Source organism: Schistocerca piceifrons, chromosome 6 (assembly GCF_021461385.2).
Source record: "Schistocerca piceifrons isolate TAMUIC-IGC-003096 chromosome 6, iqSchPice1.1, whole genome shotgun sequence".
Classification (NCBI taxonomy): domain Eukaryota; kingdom Metazoa; phylum Arthropoda; class Insecta; order Orthoptera; family Acrididae; genus Schistocerca; species Schistocerca piceifrons.
The window spans coordinates 425959671-425980823 of NC_060143.1; the positions used below are offsets into that span (position 1 = coordinate 425959671).

A 21153-nucleotide genomic window follows, 5' to 3' on the forward strand; every position below is an offset into this window, starting at 1 on the left:
CTGCGTGTATTTCACCTTTGCTTCCCTCTACTTTCTATTTCTTTCTTTGTTAAATGACTTATATTGCTGTATTCATGTCTTTCCCTGAACATTTTTGGATTTCCTTCTTTTGTCAATCAGTTGAAGTATTTCTTCTTTTACCCAAGGTTTCTTCAGTTACGATCTTTGTTCCTATGTTTGTCTGTCCGTCCAGCTTTTGTGACTGCCCATTTAGATATGTCCATTTGTTTTCAACTGAATCGCCTGCTGTGGTATTCATTATCATAGCATCTACAACCTAAAGAAATTCAAACACACCACATCATTCCTCAGTGCCTCATTTCTTTCCACTTTGATTTTTCTGGAACTTTTCTGAACATCAGCCCACTCTTCATCATTACTAAATTTGTTTATATATCTGCTCAAGGGAACATCTTGCAATCCAACATCTGATTTCGGAATATCCACCTGACCATTATGTAATTCAGCCAATCTCTTTCCGTGTATCTGGGCCTTTACCAAATATACCTCCCCCTCAGGTGATTTTTGAACAATATATTCACTATTTCCAGCTGTAATTTATTGCAGAATTGAATCAGTCTTTCTTTATTCTTATTTCTACTATGAACTTCTGTCCTCTCCTCCACCTCCTTTGACATGGTCATTGGTAGAACAAAGGAGAATTCTTATACCGCAACTCTTTGGCTGCTATTGCTGATGATTTTTGTTCAAGATTTTGGCAGTGGCTGGATTCAGACCCCAGAGATTTTGATCCCTTATCAGAGATGCTACCTCTAGACCATGGGTTCTGTATATTGTCTATCAAAGCTACCCATTCATTTTGTATTGTATTCCACTCACCTGTTTCAGTGAATTGTTGCCTAATGCTATCTTTGAAACTCTCAACAAACCTCTGGTTCTTAAAATTTATTCAGTTCTCACATCATTATTTTCCTATCTTTTTCCAATTTCTTCAGTTTTAATGTGTAGTTCATAATCAATAACCAGTAAATTGTAGTCCACTTCTGCCCCTGAAAAGGTTTAGCAATTTAAAATATGGGTTTGAATTCTCTGTCTGTCTTCTAGAGACCTCTTTAACTGGTTTTTATAATTCTTTTCATTAAAATATATTAATGATTTTCATTTGTTGTTGCTAGTAATGCAATACATGATTATAACACTGGAGTGGGAAAGCATCTACAAACACTTCAAAAGTTTAATGTTCATGCAGAAAAAAGATTTAGATGTTTAGAGGAATACAGAATTCATCAACCCATGATGGTCAAGGAAAAAGCATGGAATTTACTGTTGAACATACTCCTCCTACTGTATTCTAGAAATAATAACTGCTTAAATGCCTTTGTGTGTACTGTAATTAATCAGTTCTTGTCTTTTCTGTCCCTACAGATGTGACACAGAGGGGGCTGAACTATATTTCTAAAATCATCTCTTAATATCAGTTCTTGAAACTTTGTAAGGAGGCTTTTGTGTGATAATTGGTGTCTATCTTCAGTCATTTGTCAAGTCAGCTTTTTCAGCATTTCTGTGGCATTCTGCTATGAGTCACACAAACCTGTGAACATTTGTGATGCCCTCCTTTGTATACTTATTCAATATTCTAGAATCGGATGTAAATGTCCTAGTCTCCTTTCTAGACAAACTGCATCTTTTCCAGTATCCTACGAATAAATCAAAGTCTGTCAGCTGCTTTACCTATAACAGAGCCTCAGTGATTATCCATTTCATGTCTGAATAAATAGTTATGTAATTCATGCTACACTATAATATCAGTATATTCCATAACTTTTAGTGGTTTTATTGTACTCTAATTTCTTTCCATGTTTCAAAGACTTCTCCCTAAAACATTCATTGGATTGTGTAGCACAATAAACTAATTGCATTGGTCATTAAATAATGAAGTATTGATGAGCAGTCTCACTTAGCACATGATGAAGACAATAAGTCACAGTGTCAAAATATTGTGCATGGATGACACTGAAATATGGCAGAACACTTCAACATGTCAACAGATCACCAGCAAAGCATGAAGAATTACAACAGTGAGGTTTATTATTGTGTCACATTAATGCGACCACCTGTCAAAAACCTCAATAAACCACGTTTTGCAGTGCAGATCACTGCAAGTCATACATTAAGAGAGTCTGGAAGGTACCGACAGGGATGTGGAGCTATTCCCACTCCTGTGCCATGGCCAGCTGCTAGCATTTCTCTTTGAGGATCCATGATGCGAACAGCCTGATCAAGATGGTCCCACAGAATCTTGATTGGAGTTTGGTGGTCTGAGTAATACAGTAAACTCATCCTGGTGCTCTTCTAACCATGCACATACACTATGAGTTTGGTGACACATTGCATTGTCCTGCTGGTAGATGCCACCATTCTGAGAAAAAAACAAACTGCATATAGGGGTGGACATAGTCTCCAAGGATAGATGCATACTTATGTTGAACCAATGTGTCATCCAGAATGATAAGATCAGTCAGGGAATGCCATGAAAATATTCTCCAGATCATAATGCTCCATTCTCCATCCTGGACCCATTGCTTTCAGATGTTTCATGCCAACAGCTATCTGTCTGACGGAGTGTAAAACATGATTGATCAGAAAAGGCCACCTGTCGGCACACAACAGGCATCCAGTTGCAGTACTGGCATGCAAATTGCAGCCCTTTTCATCAACAAACAGCAGTCAGCATGGGGGGCATGAACCAGGCGCTTGCTGCAGAGGCAAATACACTGCAATGTTCACTGAACAGTCATTGAGTAGACACTGAGTGTAGCCCATTGGTTCATCTGGGTGGTCAGTTGCTCAACAGTTGCACATCTGTTCACCATAAGTATCTCCACAGTTGTCATTCAGCCCTGCTATCTATGGCCCATAGTGCACAACAGTTGCCTCAGCACTGGTTTTAGATAGCACCATTTTGCCAAGCATGGTATACTTTTACCATGGCGGCACATGAACAGTTTACAAATTGAGCCATTTTGGAAATGCTTTTGCACTTTGCCCAAAAGCCAGTGTTGATATCCTGTTGGATGTCATCTAAATTGCTTCTGTTTTTGCATTAAGCCAATGACTGCACTGTTTTTCTCATCTCTTTTGACATGCTTTATATAACCTACAATGCTAATGCTGACACTTGCTCTCTGTGTGAAGTTATTGCGAGTTGACATTGGAAATAGGCAGTGGTCATTATTAATGTGCCTGGTCTGTGTAGTTAGCCAACTTCAGTTTATTAATAAGGTTTTTTCTGGTGTCATTGTCTTTACAAGAGGATGCTATGGTATTTTTTTAATGTTCATATTGACTTGGTTTATGCGAGGATGCTGAAATGCACTTGTTCCCCATCACACTGAATTAATAGACTTATGAATACATATGAGGGAAGGTAACATTGAAGTCCATAGATTTCAGCACCACAGAAATGTTGGAAACCCTTACTAGCGGCTACCAGAGAGAATAATGATTAGAGTTTAAAGTTCCATGAGACTGTAGCAGACTGTGCAAGGGTAAAACTGTCTGTTACATTGTGAAAATTACTCAGAAAATATCGAAGACCTTATGCAGCCAGAAAGTCACAAATAGCTCCATTTCCTTATAACAATATTTCTGCAAGTATAATCTAAAGCAGAGGTTACAGCACACTCAGAACCATATAAACAGTTGCTGTTGTGATGAAATTCACAGAAATAAAACTGAATAGCATAAAGGAAACTCCATCCTGATTCATACTGAACGGCCATAGAAAGAAAACTTTTCAATCTACTGGAAACTTTATGTTGAGTAATGGTCTCCAATATACAATGAATAATGTACTGCTACCTGAAATAGCTGTTTTCATACAAGATGCAAATTAAAGTTATTTTAAAAAAGTTACTTTTGTTTCATATTAAATGTACTGTACATTAAACCCATAAATGATATTGCATTACTTATACCTATTTCTTATTTTAGTGCTGCTCTCTGCCTTCTTTGGTTACAAGTATCTCTCGCAGTGCAAGAATAAACCTGAAACTAAAAATGATATTCAACAAGAAGATGTAATGAATTATGGTGCAGAGGAAGAAAGCAAAAATGGCACGCCTGTAAGCATGAAACTGCTGAGGATACCTGTTAATGGAACAGATACTACAGTTTCCATGGAACTGCACAGTATGTAAAATTTTTACAGGAAATGCTTCAGTAATCCTTATCTGTAACCTTAATATCAGAAACATCAATGTTTTAAAAATAAAAAGTTCACTGAAAGAAATAAGCAAGTCTTAGACATATTAGCAATAAAATAATATTTGTCTTCAGATATAAAAATTCTATACTCCTTATGCTCTGCACATAACAAATATTCTCTCCTTAAATTTTCCTCTGTGTGATGTGTCCATGATGAATGTATTCTAAGGAGAGTGAAGCAAAGAGCTGCTCATACCCTGCAACATGCACAATATTAAGTGACAAAAGTGGTAAATCAGACAGAAACCAAATTAAAGCACTGTGTTGATCACCAATTGTTTGAGATACTGACAAGCTCAACATTCTGTTTTTGTCAACTTTCCACATTTTATATGCAAATAATGAGGTGTGGTACCCAAGAGCATAATTCATGCAATGTTTTGGGGGGAGGGGGAGACTCAAAAACTGTGCTGTCTTCTTATTTCATTTTATTAATATTGTAATGGATGCCATCCTTTTTGAATTATTGATCTGAAACTGTAGACTCAAATTATCAATAAAACATCATCCAGAATTTTATTTAATACATTCTCAGAAAATTATTTTAAGCAATTAGGTCAGAATCCCATGCGAAGTGTAAATGGTTGTGATAACATACTAGACCTCTTAGCAACAAACAGTCCTGAACAAATAGAAAGTGTCATGATCAAGACAGGGATTTGTAACCATAAGGTCACTGCAGCAAAACTGAATACCAAAACATCCAAATCCATCAAAAATAAATGTGAAATATATGTATTTAAAAAAGCAGACAAAATTCAATTCACAGCTTCTTATGAGAAAATATCCACTCCTTCCAAACTATGTAAGCTTCAGTCAGATGTGGCTTAAATTCAAAGAAATAGTATTGACAACAGTTGACAAATTCATTCCAAGTGAATCGATAAGGTATGGAGGGATCCCCCTTACACCAAAACAGCCAAGACACTTTTGTAGAAGCAACAAAAAAAAGTATACCAGATTTAAAAGAAATCAAATCCTTCAAGATTGTTAATGTTGTGCATAAGCTTGACTTGACATAGCTTCGACTTCAATGCAAGATACTTTTAGTGGTTTCTGCAATGAAATTCTGTCTCAAAATCTGACAGAAAACCCATAGGGAATCTGGTCATATGTAAAGTACATCAGCAGCAGCACACAATCAATATCTTCACTGCATGATAGCAATGATAATATTACCAGTGAAAGAAGATATAGTAAATATTCCAGAATTCAGATTACTAACAGCTGCCAATGTGAGTAACTTCAAATCAAGTACTTGTTGTAGTGAATCATCTTAATTCATTAGGAAAGGCGAGTCTTGTAGTCCAAACCATATACCAGTTAGACTCCTTTTGGGGTACACTGATGTAATAGCTCTATATTTAGCAATCATATTCAACTGCTTTCCAGACAAAAGACCAGTACTTAAGGGCCGGGAAGTTGCACAGGTCACATTAATACACAAGGAATCAAATAGAAGTACTCCCTTGAACTATAGGCCCTTATTACTGACATCAATTTGTAGTATGATTTTGGAGCATGTACTGTGTTCATTCATTATGAAATACCTCAAAGGTAATGATTGATTGACACACATTCAGCACAGATTCAGAAAATATTGTTCTTGTGAAACACAACTGGCCCATTATTCACAATAAGTTATTAATTCTATCAACTCAAGTTGATTCCATATTCCTGGATTTACAGAAGGCTTTTGAAGCAATTCCTCACACATGGCTTCTAATCAAATGTTGTGCACACAGAGTAGCTTTTCACCTGATTGAGTGGATTTGTAACTCCCTGTCAGAAATGACAGTTTGTAGTACCTAAATAGAGGTCATCGAGTGCAAAAGAAATTATATCTGGCATTACTAAGGATATGTTATTGGCCCTCTACTGTATCTGATCTGTATAAATAATTTGGGAGAAATGTGAACAGCCATCTTAGATTGTTTACAGGTGATGCTGTGGTTTACTGTCTAATAGTCATCAGAAAACCAATACAAATACAAAATGATTTAGACATGATATCTATAAGGTGCAAAAAATGATAGTTGACCCTGAACAATAGAAAGTGCAGGTTCATCCAAATGAGTACTAAAAAGTATCCATTAAATTTCATTACACAACAAATAATACAAAAACAGTGCTTAGGGATTACAATTACGAGCAACTTAACTTGAAACCATCATGTAGAAAATGTTGGGAATGAGAATCAAAGATTGCATTTTATTGACAGAACACTTAGAATGAAGTTCTGCTAAAGGGACTGTGTACACTAGAATAGTTCATCCTCTGCTAGAGTATTGCTGTATGGTATGGGATCCTTACCAGATAGGATTGATGGAGGATACCTAAAATGTCTAGAGAAGGCCAGCTTGTTTTCAATTATCGCAAAATGGAGCATCATGGATAAAATACGTGAGCTGGGATTACAGTCATTAAAATCAAGATGTTCATCATTGCAGTGAAATCTTTGAATGAAATTTCAATCACTAACTTTCTCCTCTAAATGTGAAAAAATTTTGCTGATGACCACCCACATAGGCCGAAATGATCATTGTAATAAAATAAGAAAAATCAGAGCTTGCATGGAAAGGTGTAGGTGCTCATTCTTTCCACAGGCTATTGGAGAGTGGAACGGTTGAGAAATAGTCTGAATGTGGTTCTGTGAACCCCCTGATAAGCACTTGACATGAACTGCAGACTACTGCAATGCAGATGATATAGATGCATCAAACAAAGTGACCCATAAATTAGTAAAAATATAGCTGTAAAAATATTCACAAAATATATTTTTAATCATATCACAAACAAATCAGGCATTACACTTATTGAAGAGCGTCAAGTATTAGATTACTTGAGAAGAGAACTGGATAGTTTGAACTTAAATATAGTGAGAATTATTGAAGTGTGACACAAAATCAAGAGTTCTAGTGATGTGAGTACAGTGGTATGAGCACAAAATCAAATAGTTAACAAGAAAATAGGAATGCAGGTGAATTACTATGAATAGCACAGTAAATGAACTATTATAGCCAGAATACACAGAAAACTATGATCCACTACAACATTACAAATATATATGCAAACTAGCTCTGCAAATGTTGAAGAGGTTGAAAAAATGTATGATAGAAAAGAAAATTCAGTACGTAACTGCAAATTACTTATATTAGAACATAGATAGGCAAATCTGCATTTATAACATTTCTAATTTTAGAAGCATATATGAACTGTATTTAGTTACTGAATGTAAGAGGGTCATTCTGAAAGTAATGCCTCCTATATTTACTAATGGAAATTACAGGAGATACAGAAATCACAAGAGCACAGATAAACAGAGTAATATTTCAGCTGGAGACTATGATTTTTCCACATAGTCACCACCATATGTTATGCACTTTTGGCAATGATGAACCAGAGCCTCCATGCCGCACATGTAAAAATCGGAACCAGCTGAGGCTAACCACTTCCTTACAGCTTTGACAACAGCATCCAAGTCTTGAAAACGTTCGCCCTGCGGTCCATCTTTCAGTGGCCCAAAGAGATGGAAGTCTGAAGGAACTAAATTGAGACTGTACAGTGGATGTAGTATGACAGTCCAGCCAAATTTTGCAGTGAGTTGCATGGTTACAAAATTGATGTGGAGTTGCAGGTGAAAGTTGGTCTTCTTCTTTGGCCTGGAAATTCGGACTTTCAGCTTAGTCAGTGTCATCTTGTAGTGTGCTGAACTGACAGTTTCTCCAGGCTCCAGAACATCCAAACCAAGCAGATGCTGGCTATCACAGAACACTGTGTACATCACTTTGCCTGTAGAGGGCTGTGTCTTGAATTTCTTCCTTGACAGAGAATTCACATGTCATCATTCCAGGGCTGTCTTTTGGATTCTGGCTCTTAGTGGTGACACCATGTCTCATCGCCGATGGCGGTGCTATTCAGAAAATCATCACCTTCAGCTTTATATTGGTTCAGGAGGTCTCAACAGATTTCAATTCGATGAGTTTTTTGTTCTTCTGTAATCATCTTTTGGACCCATCTTGCACAGACTTTTCAATAATCAAGATGTTCCAACATTGTTTCCGAGGCATTACAGCCAATATTCAGCTTTGTACATGATTCTATGACCATTATCTGCCAATTAGCATGAATGAGTTAATCAAGACGCTCTTGATTGTGAGGTATGACACCTGTGCAGGGTCGAGTGTGCCATGGCTTGTTATTCACACCATTTTCACCACCTTGGAAATGTGATATCCATCGTCTCACATTGCTCACATCTATTGTATCATCTCCATACACCTTTAGCAAGCATTGATGGATTTCAACCGGCACAATTTCTTCAGCATTGAAGAACTGAGTCACACAATGCTGTTTTATATGAGCGTCCATATCAGACCCCACTTTGGAACACTCCTCTGCTGGCATCAGGTACCGCAAAACAATTGAACCACTGGCAAATGAAAGAGAAAGGTTCAATCATTAGCACTACACCAACGACATCTGACACAGACGTCAAAAGTCACCACAAAAAAATAGGAGGCATTCTTTGTGCAATGACCCTTTCATAGATTAAAGCTGAAGAAGCTGCAGACTACACCAGTGACATCTGGCACAGACATCCAAAGACACCACAAAAAATTGGAGGCATTCTTTTTGCAATGACACTTTCATATATTAAAGCTGAAGAAGCTGCAGAAAGATAGAAATTCAAAGACATAGGATGTAACTAAGTTGAAACAACTGGAGGTTGGTGAGAGCAAGATTAATTCCTACATATTTGAAAGCATCTACTTATTTGAAAGCATCTACTTATTTGATAATTTTTGCATTGCAAATTACATCCTTCATTTTTTCATTTTTCCTACTGATTTTCATTACTTCATTTTCTGTTAAGCTGCCTGCTTCTTCAACTACTCTCTGCCAGGTATTTAGGTGTTCTTCCAATTTATGCTCCATTTTCTTCCCAAATCATCACATCATCCACATATGCTGTGATTTTCATATCATTTGCTTTTGGCCCTTGGCTGGCTTTACTTATGATGTTGTCCATGACTATATTAAAAAGTACTGGTGAGCATGCACTTCCTTGCCAAACCCCTGTTTGATATAAACCACTCTCAGTTTTTGCCATATATTATAACACAATTCAGGCATTTTTGTACATATTTCTGATTCTCAGTTGTTTTCCTTTTAACACTTTCAGTCTATTCAAACCTTCCCATAACTCTTTCCTTCTGACAGTGTTATAAGCCCTTTTTATATTTATGAATGCAACTGCAATGCGTTGTAATATTTGTTGTTCTTCTCTTAATTGTGGTTTTATCTTATTCCTGATTTTCTGTAAAATTATCTTTTCATAAAATCTTCATGCAGTGGCACAGTGGTATTGTTCATCTATAATTCTCACGGAGTACCTTGTTACCCTTCTGAAAGATAGGTGCAACAGTTGCCTTTGTCCGGCCTTCAGGAATCTTTTCAAATGTCCATATCATCCTCCATTCAACCACTGAATTCTGATACATGCTGAAGCTTTGATCATTTCCACTGTGATGTCATCATTTTCCATTTCTAATACAGCTTTCTCTACATCGAATATTTGCAGACATTCTCTTTCTGTTTCCTCTGTGATAGTGATATTTCTTTCATCTCCCTCTGTCTCACCACATATTTGTTTCATTCTGTCTATCATATAGTTTTTGGAATTATTCTTTCTATACTTTAAAAACTCCTTCTTCCTCCTAGATGGGATTTTGTTCTTTGTTGATGGCTTCTGAAGTATTTTCTTTTTGCTTCATTCCATCACCTAATACATGGTATAATATTTCTTTGTCATCCTTAAAATTCTCCTCTATATCATTTATGAATTTTTCCCAAGACATCTTCTTACCCAGTGCTACAATTTCCCTTACTGCTCTGATTAGTTATTTGCAATAATGCTAATAGCATAAGTAGCTGAACCTAACCATTTCAGCAGACCATCAATGTGTTTCTTCCAGTTCAATTTCTCATCAGTGCACATACCCAGAAATTTTTAATATTCTGCCTTAGTGACAGACTTCTGTTCAAAGTCTACATTTACCAATGGTGTTATGCCATTTACTGCACAGAATTGTATGTACTGAGCTTTCTCAAGATTTAATGAGAGTCCATTTGCAGAGGACTACTTAATAATTTTCTGAAAAGCATCGGCTGATTCTTGTTTGTTGGGTGTGATTACTATACGAGCAGTAAGGGACCCAAGACTGTACCCTGTGGAACGCCATTCGTGATATGTCCCCAGTTAGAGACTCTGCTGATTTTTGTAGACTATCTATACAGTTAATTTCAACTTGAACACTGTCTCACTCATACCACAGTAATTAAGCTTATCTAGAAGAATTTCATGGTTACACAGTCAAAAGCCTTTCAGAAATCACAAAATATCAGAATGGGTGATGTTCAGTTATTCAAAGCATTTCATATTTGATCAGTGAAAGCATATAAAGCATATTCTGTTGAATAGCCTTTCTGAAAACCACACTGACATTTTGTTAGTACTTCATTTTTACAAATATGTGATGCTACTCTTGAATATGTTAAATTTTCGGGAATTTTGGATAAAGCTGTCAGAAGTGAGATTTGGCAGTAGTTGTTAGCACCGGACCTATCCCCTTTAATATGCAATGGTTTAGCAATAGCGTATTTCAGCCTGTCTGGAAAAATGCCATGTTTCAGTAAGCTGAGAATCCTACTGTTGGGAACAAGCCTTTAGTACTCTGTTGGATATGCCATCAATTCCATGTGAGCTTTTTTTTACTTTTCAGTGACATTATCTTCCTAATTTCAGTAGGAGAGGTGGGTTGAATTTCAATTTTATCAATTTGCATAGGTATTGCCTCCTCCATATGCTGGCTTTCGTTTTCTAATGAATGGCTGAATCATATTTTTTCTTTAACACTTAAAAATGATTGTTAGAAATGTTTTGTGCTTCTGACTTTTTGTTAACAAACTTTTCATTGAGTTTGATAGAAATATAATCTTCCTCTGCTCTTGGTTGCCTTTTTCCCTTTTAACAATATTCCAAATTATTTTAATTTTATTATGAGATGTGCACATACTTCTGGACTTCTTAATAACTTTTCTTAATGCAGTGCAGTAGTTTTTGTAATGTTTCACTGTTTCTGGATCATTACTCCTTCTAGCTATAAGATACATTTCCCTTTTTTGTTTACAAGATATTTTTATCCCTTTAGTAAGCCATCACATTTTGGATGGTTTCTTACAATTATATTTCACTGTTTTCAAAGGGAAACTGTTTTCAGATGTACTCACAGTGGTATTATGAAATAGGTTAATTTGTAAATTAGCATCAGGTTCTCACTACACCTCATCCCAGTCTAACTGTTACAGTCTTTCCCTAAAATTTTCGTTTGTTAAATCGCTAGTTAAATCACTATTTTGGAGGACTGTTTTGCATTACTGTATGGAGCTGTGTCATATACTGTAAGTGGCTGTGCGTCAAAATCAGACAGACTATTCTTAACAGAAAATCTGCACTGAAATTCTTACAAACAATATTCTTAACAGAAAAAAGGATTTATTTGATTAAATTTATCTTGGTCTACAAAAACATTATTTGTCAGTGTGCTGCTTTCCCATATCACCTGAGTAGGAAAATCAATAACTGATGTCAGGTTGAAAGAATCAAGTAATACTTCAAGGTCAAGGTCAAGCTTTCTATTGGACTCTTTCAGAAAATCTGCACTGAAATTCTTACAAACAATATTTTTTATCCCTCTGTCTTACAGATAGCACAACAAAGAATCCAAGTTTTTTTTCAAAAATAGCTGAAAATTTCCCAATTGGAACCTATACACAGCTACAATTATAAAAGTACCATTGTTTAGTTTAAGCTCACATGCACATATTTCTATATGTTACTCTACACAAATTTTTTTTAATTTCAAAATTTTTCACACTATGACAGATTTTAAAACATGTGGCAACTCCTCCTCTCTCTTTGGTGTCTCTACTTACATGTTGCACTACACAAATTTTTTTAATTTCTAAATTTTTCACACTATGTCAGATTTTAACATGTTGTTGTTGTGTAACATACACACCTCAAAAAAAAGTTTTGCATCACTTTGGTCCCGAGAGTTCTGGAACCTGTACAGAAATTTGGAATAGAGATCAACATAAACATCATTTCTGCCCTTTTTATGGCTCATGAAAACCACACATTGCATGGTGTACTACCATACAGCAAGACCTTCAGAGGTGGTGGACCAGATTGCTGTACACACCGGTACCTCTAATACCCAGTAGCACATCCTCTTGCATTGGTGCAAGCCTGTATTCATCATGGTATACTATCCACAAGTTCATCAAGGCACTGTTGCTCCAGATTGTCCCACTCCTCAACGGTGATTTGGTGTAGATCTCTCAGACTGGTTGGTGGGTCACGTTGTCCATAAACAGCCCTTTTCAGTCTATCCCAGGCATCTTCAATAGGGTTCATGTTTGGAGAACATGCTGGCCACTCTAGTCGAGCGATGTCGTTATGCTGTAGGAAGTCATTCACAAGATGTGCACGATGGGGGCACGAACTGTCATCCATGAAGACAAATGCCTTGCTAATATGCTGTCAATATGGTTGCACTATCAGTTGGAGGATGTCATTCACGTATCGTACAGCCATTAAAGCACCTTCCATGACCACCAGCGGCATACATCGGCACCACATAATGCCACCCCAAAACAGCAGGGTACCTCCACCTCACTGCACTTGCTGGACACTGTGTCTAAGGCGTTCAGCCTGACTGGGTTGCCTCCAAACACGTCACCGACGATTGTCTGGTTGAAGGCATATGCGACACTCATTGGTGAAAAGAATGTTCCATTTATTTATTCATTTCCATTCCATTTATTTATTCATTTCCATTCCATTTATTTATTCATCCAGAAATCTTGTTGTGTTATTACACATAGATGTAGGATAAGTTACCTTTAACATCCTTTGATACACAAATATACTTATTTTGTAGGTATTCAGTTACATGCATAAGTATAGACATTCTTAAGATATACATTTATATAAATTATATGTGTACATAGTGAATCATAACTTTTTTGGTATGTTACACACAGTCATCAGATAATGATTACAGAGTAACACTATTTACATTGGTTATCATAAGTGCAGATGAGCCATAACAAGAAACAGTTATATCTGTGAATAGAGTCAAATGAGTCAGTTGAAAGTAATATTTTAACACATGCATTAAAATACATTACAAAAATTGTTTTAGATTACTATTCATAAATTCTTCCACTGAATAGAAGCAGTGCTTCTGTAGGATTGACTTTATTTTGGATCTGAATCCTTTCTGGCAAGACCTGACATTTTCAGGTAGCTTCTTGTACAGAAGTACTCCCCTGTGCCTTACACTACTGTGCCCTTTATGTAGCCGTTGATCAGCTATAAATATGTCATTGGAATGATGAGTATTATGATAATGAACATCTCTATTTTTTGTAAATATATGGAGATTTTCATGAATAAAACACACTGTTTCATGAATATAGATACAAGGCACTGGCAAAATACTGAGCTCCTTAAAGCGATGTTTAGTGGTGGAAGACAGGGGTACTTGTTTCATTGTCTTAATTATTCGCTTTTGCATAATAAATACATTCTTACGGGAGAAGCCCCAAGAAGGAATGCAGTATGTAATTATAAAGTGTACTAATGCAAAGTAGGCACATTTTAGTGTTTCGATATCACAGATTGTACTTAAAATACTAAAAGCATAGCACAAACTGTTCATTTTACTTAATAATTTATCTCTATGTATGTCCCACTGTAGTGTGTCATCTATCCACACTCCAAGGAATTTTGTGGCTCTTTCTCGCTGTATGGGCACATTCTCAATCCTGATATCATCTATCACAGATGATACCTTTTGTGTCGAGTGGAAATTTATATACACTGTTTTATCTTTATTTAGGAGGAGTTTGTTTTTGTTCAACCAGTTACCAGACTACAATTTGTATCAGCAATTGTGGAGTTGAGTTGATGAGGACAGTGATTTGAAAACAGTAAGTTGGTGTCATCAGCAAACATTACCTGTAGACCTTCCTGAATGCTTTGGGGCAGATCATTGATCAATATTAGAAATAAAAGGGGACCAAGTATAGAGCCTTGGGGAATACTTTGTCTTACAACTTGCTACTCTGATTGAGCATTTTCACCAATTTTTGATGTAATCACTACTTTCTGTACTCTGTCTGAGAGATATGACTTAAACCAGTCATTGCAATTTCCCCTAATCCCATAACGTAGTAGTTTCTCCAAAAGTAATTCATGGTTGACAAGATCAAAAGCTTTACTGAAATCAAGAAACACACCTGTTGGGTGTTTTCTATCATTGAGTGCTCTATAGATTTCATTTAAAAATGTGTATAATGCTCCATTTATTGATCTCCCTTTCCTAAACCCAAACTGGTGAGGACTTAGTAAGCAGTTACTTTCCACGAAATGTGTAACACGGTCATATACTGATTTTTCAAGGACTTTTGATGAGCTTGATAAGACTGAGATGGGTCTGTAGTTGTTTACATCACTCCTTTCCGCTTTTTTAAACAGAGGAATAACTTTTGCTGCTTTAAAAATTCTAGGAAATTGACCTGATGATAAAGAGCAGTTTATTATATATGACAGTGGTTCACACACATGATGGCAGACTCGTTTAAAAAGGCAATCAGATATACCATCAAGACCACAGGAATGTTGCAGATTTCATTTGGTGTGACTGGGTCAAGGAAAATTGATTGCGGGAATACTGCTGAATCTGAGAGATGAGTGAGTGCAGGAGTCTTGATTAAAGAAGAAAACTTGTCACCAATATTTGTGAAATGGTCATTAAATATTTCACATAATTGCTTAGGATCAGTGATAACACCATCCTGATCTTTAATGCAAGTTATTGAGCGTGTCTTGTCTTTTTTGCCAGCTGTTTCATTTATCAATCTCCGCGTTGCTTTTGATTTATTACTTGAGTTGATAATGAACTGCCTATTATACATTTTCTTTGCTTCATGAATTACCTTGTTTAGAATTCTTTTATACTGCTTGAAATAGTTACGGAATACCTCACTGTCTATAGTTTTACTGTAGGCATATAGCAGTCTCTTATTTCTGCAAGAGGTTTTTATTCCTGGTGTTACCCATTTATTATTGGACAGTTGAGATGTGTATTTTTTAGCTGTAAGCTTGATTGAGAATGCCACTTCATAGCAGTGTTGCAAGATACTCATAAATTCATTAGCCTTTCTGTCAACATTGCTGGCACAATAGACACCTTTCCAGTCAGCTTTATGGAGCAGAAGTGAGAAATGTGCTATATTATTTTTATTGCCAGTTGATCTTTTGTAAGTCTGTTGGGGAGGTTCTGTCTGTCTATTTGCAACTTACATGGTCATATTCAGTATCAAGCAGTTGTGATCTGATATACCATTGGAGATGTTGTCCAGTTTGCAGACAGATGACATGTCAGTGTTAACCAAAACAGCATCTATTGCAGAGGAACTGGTATTAGTTGTTCTAGTAGGTTTTATGTTTAAGTTTATCATGTTATAACATTGCAATATATTCACTATTTTCCAGGAAGCAGTGGATTCTACTAGGAAATCTATATTAAAGTCTCCACATAAGATAATACTGGGATATTTTAAACTGCATTGTTGTAGTAGCATATCTAGTTTGGAGGTGAATATTTGTATGTTACCATCAGGTGGTCTGTAGATACATATAACTAAAAGCTCAATAAATTTAACTTCTACTGTGACGTGTTCAAAATGCTTTTCACAGTTCATATGCTTGGTTTTCAGTAATGGATTACATTCTACATTAGCTCGGGCAAGTATCAGACAGCCACCTCCATTTTTATTAGTTCTGCAAAAATTGTTAACCATTTGAAAGCCTGGAAGGGAAAAATAGGCAACTTCAGTATCTTTAAGCCAATGCTCAGCTATACAAAGCACATCTATAGTGTCTCTAAAACTTTCTAAAATTATTTGTAGTTCTAAACTTTTCTTCTTTATGCTTTGCATATTCCGGAAGAAAACACGAAATTTTGACTTTTTGTGTGAGTACCCCTAATATCAGACAGACACAGGACATTCACATCTGCCTTGATTTTGGGACCAGCAATCAAAATATAGGCCTTTTGTGGTTTACCTAAGTTGTATAAGACAAGTGCCATCATCAATCCTCAATGTTGATGAGATGTTGAACCTTACTCTCTCTTCTGTTCTTTATTATTGACCACAGGACTGCAGTAGAACTGCTATTGCACCAAGGGACAGTGAACAATGTGAACAGTGAGCAACAAAACAAACCTAATTATGTAGTGACTGCTAATACTACCTTGTTTCCTGTAATGCTGAGCAGTAGTAATCTGCAGTTCAGTAGAAACAGAAATCAATTGTAGAAGTGTAGGAGAATTCTGTGTATAATGAAATTTTCAAATTCGAACAACTGAAGGTGCTAGTTGGTATTGACGTGTAGGGAAGATTATCATCAGATCCACAAGTTGACCAAAAATTACATGATTTGGTAAAGATAGGCTTTGGATGTATATATGTTGTCACCATTTGGAGCAGAAAAGCAAGAAGTGTAGCCAAGACTAGTAGCATGGTGTCCTGTTGATTCAAAAGTGAAAAGTAACTGAAACTGTGCACAATAATAATAGAGAAAGTAATTTTCACTTGTAAGAATCCATAGATTGTAAAATTGTAATTTTCACTTGTAAGGATCCACAGACTGTAAGTTTTCTTGGTCATTGCTGCAATAATGTTATGCTGAAAATATTTCTGAATCTTATCAGTATGATTTGTCTACTGACATTTTCAGAGATGTTGCCATGTAATTGTTGTTGTAGAGTGACTCAAATATATAATCTGTTTATGATAAATTATATAACTCACATTTAAATATTTAAATACAAACATGTTTACATACAAAAACATTGTTGTCTCTGGCTAATGGAACCACTGTTGACTTTTTACATGTAATAAGCTGTATGAAGTACAGCTGAAATTGTTTTGTACTTCTGAAATCTTTATTCATTGTTTTCAGCTCTCAAACCCACCTCTGGACCAAATATGAAATGTCTAATTACCTATAAAAATAGGATTGATGCTGAGCTGCTCTCTGAAAATCAAGATGATTCAAATGTATATTATTATGAAGGTGGTGGGACAACATCAAGTTCATTTTCATCTTTGTGTGCAGGTACATATATTTTATCCCTAATATTTTGTTGGTTACTAAGCACTTTTGGCTCAACTGAGCAGATGGTCATTATCTGTTGGTATGTTCATTATTTCATTTAGTCTCTGGATGTTCTATATTGAGTGAAATTGAGTTAAATTATCCTATTTCATCATAATTTCTTGTACAAAATGTGGATTTGTATTGGTTAACAATATCACGCATAAGGTGGTATTAGCAAGAAAGATGTATGGTGTTTGGTCCATAACTGATTTCCAAGAAGTTACTTTGAGCTTTCCACACTCTTAGTTCCTGCCGCCGCTCCCCGCCCCCCTCCCCCCCCCCCCCCCCCCTCCAGAGAAAGGGCAAAGAGGTAGGTATATCATCTAAAATACCAGCTTAAGTGCATGTATAGAAGAATAAATGATTGTAAATTGGGGTAATGGTTGAACATGAGATTCTGGTAAGTGAAACCTGACCAAAGGGAGAGAAGCTATAGAGAAAGGTAAATAAAAACATAAATTATAAATTAATAAAAATATATGTTATTAACATGCTAAAGAATGTTTGAGAGAAGAATGTCAGTATGTTAAGCAATTTAAGGGCATATTAGTTTGTAATACAGAACATCAAAAATGCATTATAGCATGTTACCTTAATCTTATGCAGCAATACAACTGACACCAAAAAATATTTGTTCTGCAGAAACTGCAAAAAGAACATTATGTAAAGTTGATGACTGAGCCTCCTGTAGGAAGCTCTTTTAGGACGTAGAGATTCTTACACTTATGTGCCAATACAAAGAAGTCCAGAAAAATGTAGGCACATGTTGATAGTTAATACGTTCAGAATAAAATGACTTATCATTGCAGTTTTGCACATTAGCATAGCCCATTGTTTTCTCAACTGATCTAGGTGTGTGTTTCCGAGCACCTGACAGTGCAGCATTGAATTAAGTAAGATTGTCACTTGAGCAACACAAGGCCATATCGCAGTGGTACTGGAAGCACGGAAACATGATGGGGGTACAGTGGCAATGGCGTAATGTGTACCGAACTCAGCCACAAACAAGTACAACAATGTATCATATTCTGGAGAAATTTGAAGCCAAAGAGTCTGTTCAGGGTGTGCATTAGGAAAGGTCTGGCTGACCAAAAACATCTACAACTCTATCTTCCAGTGCTGCTGTGTCAAAATATTTTACTATGTCTCTTCATAAATCTGTGAAGCGAGGTGCACGTGAAAGTGAGGTAAGGTGATCAAGCATATGACGAATTCTGAAGGCTGTAAAGTGGAAAGTGTGCATTCCAAGATCACTGCACACTATGAGTAAGGACAACCTGGATCAAAGGATGGAGTACTGCAAGTGGCTTGATGGCATGCTGAATGAGAATGAACAGTTTTCAGGGATGATTATCTTGTCTAGTGAAGTGCAATTAAAATGGAACGGTACTGCAAATTGCCACAACTGCATGTACTGAGCTACCAAGAATCCTGATGTTCACATGAACAAACATGTTACCTACCGGGTGTTATTGTATGGTAAGGTCTGTTATTGCATGATTTGATTGGCTCATTCTTCGTTGAAGGTACTACAAATGGTATCATCGTATGCTGCAAGCATCGATTTTACCTGCCATCCAAGAGGCGTATGGAAATGAAAGATTTTACCTACAACAAGATGGCACTCCACCTCACCACCACAGAGATGTCAGAGCCTACTTGGATGAAAATCTATCTCAATGATGGATAGGTCAAAAAGAAGCTTTGAGTACCCTCCATGGTCCCCAGACCTTATACCTCTTGACTTGCACCTATGAGGGACCTTGAAAAATGAAGTTTCTCAACAGAAGCCAGCTACACTGAATGAGCTATGATAAACCATTCAGGCATACTGTGCAGCTGTCACACCAGCAACACTGACAGCTGTAGTTTGGTCAACAGTTCGGTGACATCAGTATTGATGGCTGCTAATGGGGGTCACTTTGAACACATAAAATAACCTGTCTCCTGTGCAAGAATTGTAACTGTGTGTCATTTTGTTCCATTAATATTGACTATCAAAGAGCGTCTACATTTTTCAGGACCCCTCTGTGTAGTTGCTACTTTATGATATTTGTGCTTAATAACAATAGTATAATTCACAACCATAATACTTTATGCAAAAATAATTTCCATATTGATTATAGGATTCAGAATAGAGTTTTACATTCTGGTTTAAAAGTTTATACCATGGTAGTAGTAGATATCAGGCAAGAAATTTAAAATCCTCAGTAATTAATATTGTAAAGAAGTTATTAGCCCTCCTTATATAATTTATCAGAATATTTGACCTCATGGATGTAATTACTACTTAACTCTAATGTTCATGTCAAACATGTGCTAAGTGTGCCACTATATAGGCAGCTTCAAGTTCTTTTGTGTAAAATACATAAATGCTTTATTGAAAGTAGTGGATAAAAACAGCAGCTGCTTTGTGTTAGAGAAGGAGCAAAGGCCCTTTGCGAATTGGTTGCTTTTATCATAATATAACTACATAAAATTCCATGATCTAAAGGTAATTCTCATAGTTATCAGTTGTGGTAGATTAGCACCAGTCATAATTTATTGTTAGTATTTGTTACAGAAGTTTCCCACAGTGAGTATTACTGCCTGTATATCTTGACATGTTCCACATCCCTGGAGGGTCAGTTTTATGATGAGGTTTATGGAGCAGGATATGTTATTGAATGAATGAAAAAATGTGTTCAACTCATTTAGTTTTAGAGGAATACATGTTGAATAATAATTTCATACTTGTGTTAATTTGTTGTAGATTTTCAGGAGAATGATCATGAGATTCTAAACTTGGCACCAAGGAAATCACTTTGCATTCTGTTGGAGAAACAGTGCCAAACAGAATCATAACAAATAGATCACCAGCTATTTACTCTTCAAACCACTGAATTTGAAAAAGTTGTATAATTCATTTGAATAAGCCTCCAGACATTTCTCAAAACTGGACTGTGATGCCTCCTAGGAAGGAGCTAACAATACTTGAAATAACTTCATCTAAATGTATAAAAAAACACTTCAGACTGAATTCAAGTGCCTATGAGAAGAATTTCATAGAAATAATGTAATTGCAATTATGCAAAAATATAACAATTTGATTACTGCACTCATTATTGCAGACTTTCCATAAGTAAGTCTCAGAATGCTTTGTTTGTATCAGTACCTATGCAACAGTCAAAATTGTATGAACTTCTGGTGCAGTCTGTAGAAGAGGTAAATGAGATATGGATGGAATCTCTCAAAGTAGTAGTTTCAGATGTATCATAAGATTACTGAAGCGTAAAATACAATATTTTTTCTACTTGTAAGGAATGTACATATTTTTAGTATAAATTATTTTGATACCTGTTTGTACAAATTTGATATCAAAATGTTACTGATAATCCAAAGTCTCTGCTTTGTGTAATAGATATAAATGTTGTATAATTTAGTGACTGGATGTATTCATATTTCATATTTTTGTATGTGGATTGTAACTTGCATTGGCAAATATAATTCACCTAGACGATTGGTATATTTTTTGTATGATGTAAATGTCTGGTATGTTATCATAATCAAAATGAAACAAATTAAGGCCAATGATGTGGTTAAAGTGTTAATGAGATCATTTATTTAATGACAGAATAAAGCATATT

General features: G+C 36.0%; 1 protein-coding gene across 1 annotated transcript; it reads left to right on the forward strand.

Annotated features, from left to right (window-relative positions):
- The first annotated feature begins 4027 nt into the window (after window positions 1-4027).
- LOC124802436 lies at window positions 4028-20629 on the forward strand. The gene is made up of 3 exons (XM_047263214.1): window positions 4028-4152; window positions 17330-17485; window positions 20280-20629. Exons 1-3 carry the CDS (start codon window positions 4044-4046, stop codon window positions 20369-20371), a joined length of 357 nt encoding a protein of 118 aa, XP_047119170.1. The 5' UTR covers window positions 4028-4043; the 3' UTR covers window positions 20372-20629.
- The last annotated feature ends 524 nt before the right edge of the window (window positions 20630-21153 follow it).

Coding starts and splice junctions, on each gene's coding strand:
- LOC124802436 (XM_047263214.1), top strand. CDS start 4,044: ATGAATTATGGTGCAGAGGAAGAAAGCAAAAATGGCACGCCTGTAAGC. Junction 4,153..17,329: donor AGTTTCCATGGAACTGCACA/GTATGTAAAATT, acceptor CATTGTTTTCAG/CTCTCAAACCCACCTCTGGA. Junction 17,486..20,279: donor ATTTTCATCTTTGTGTGCAG/GTACATATATTT, acceptor AATTTGTTGTAG/ATTTTCAGGAGAATGATCAT.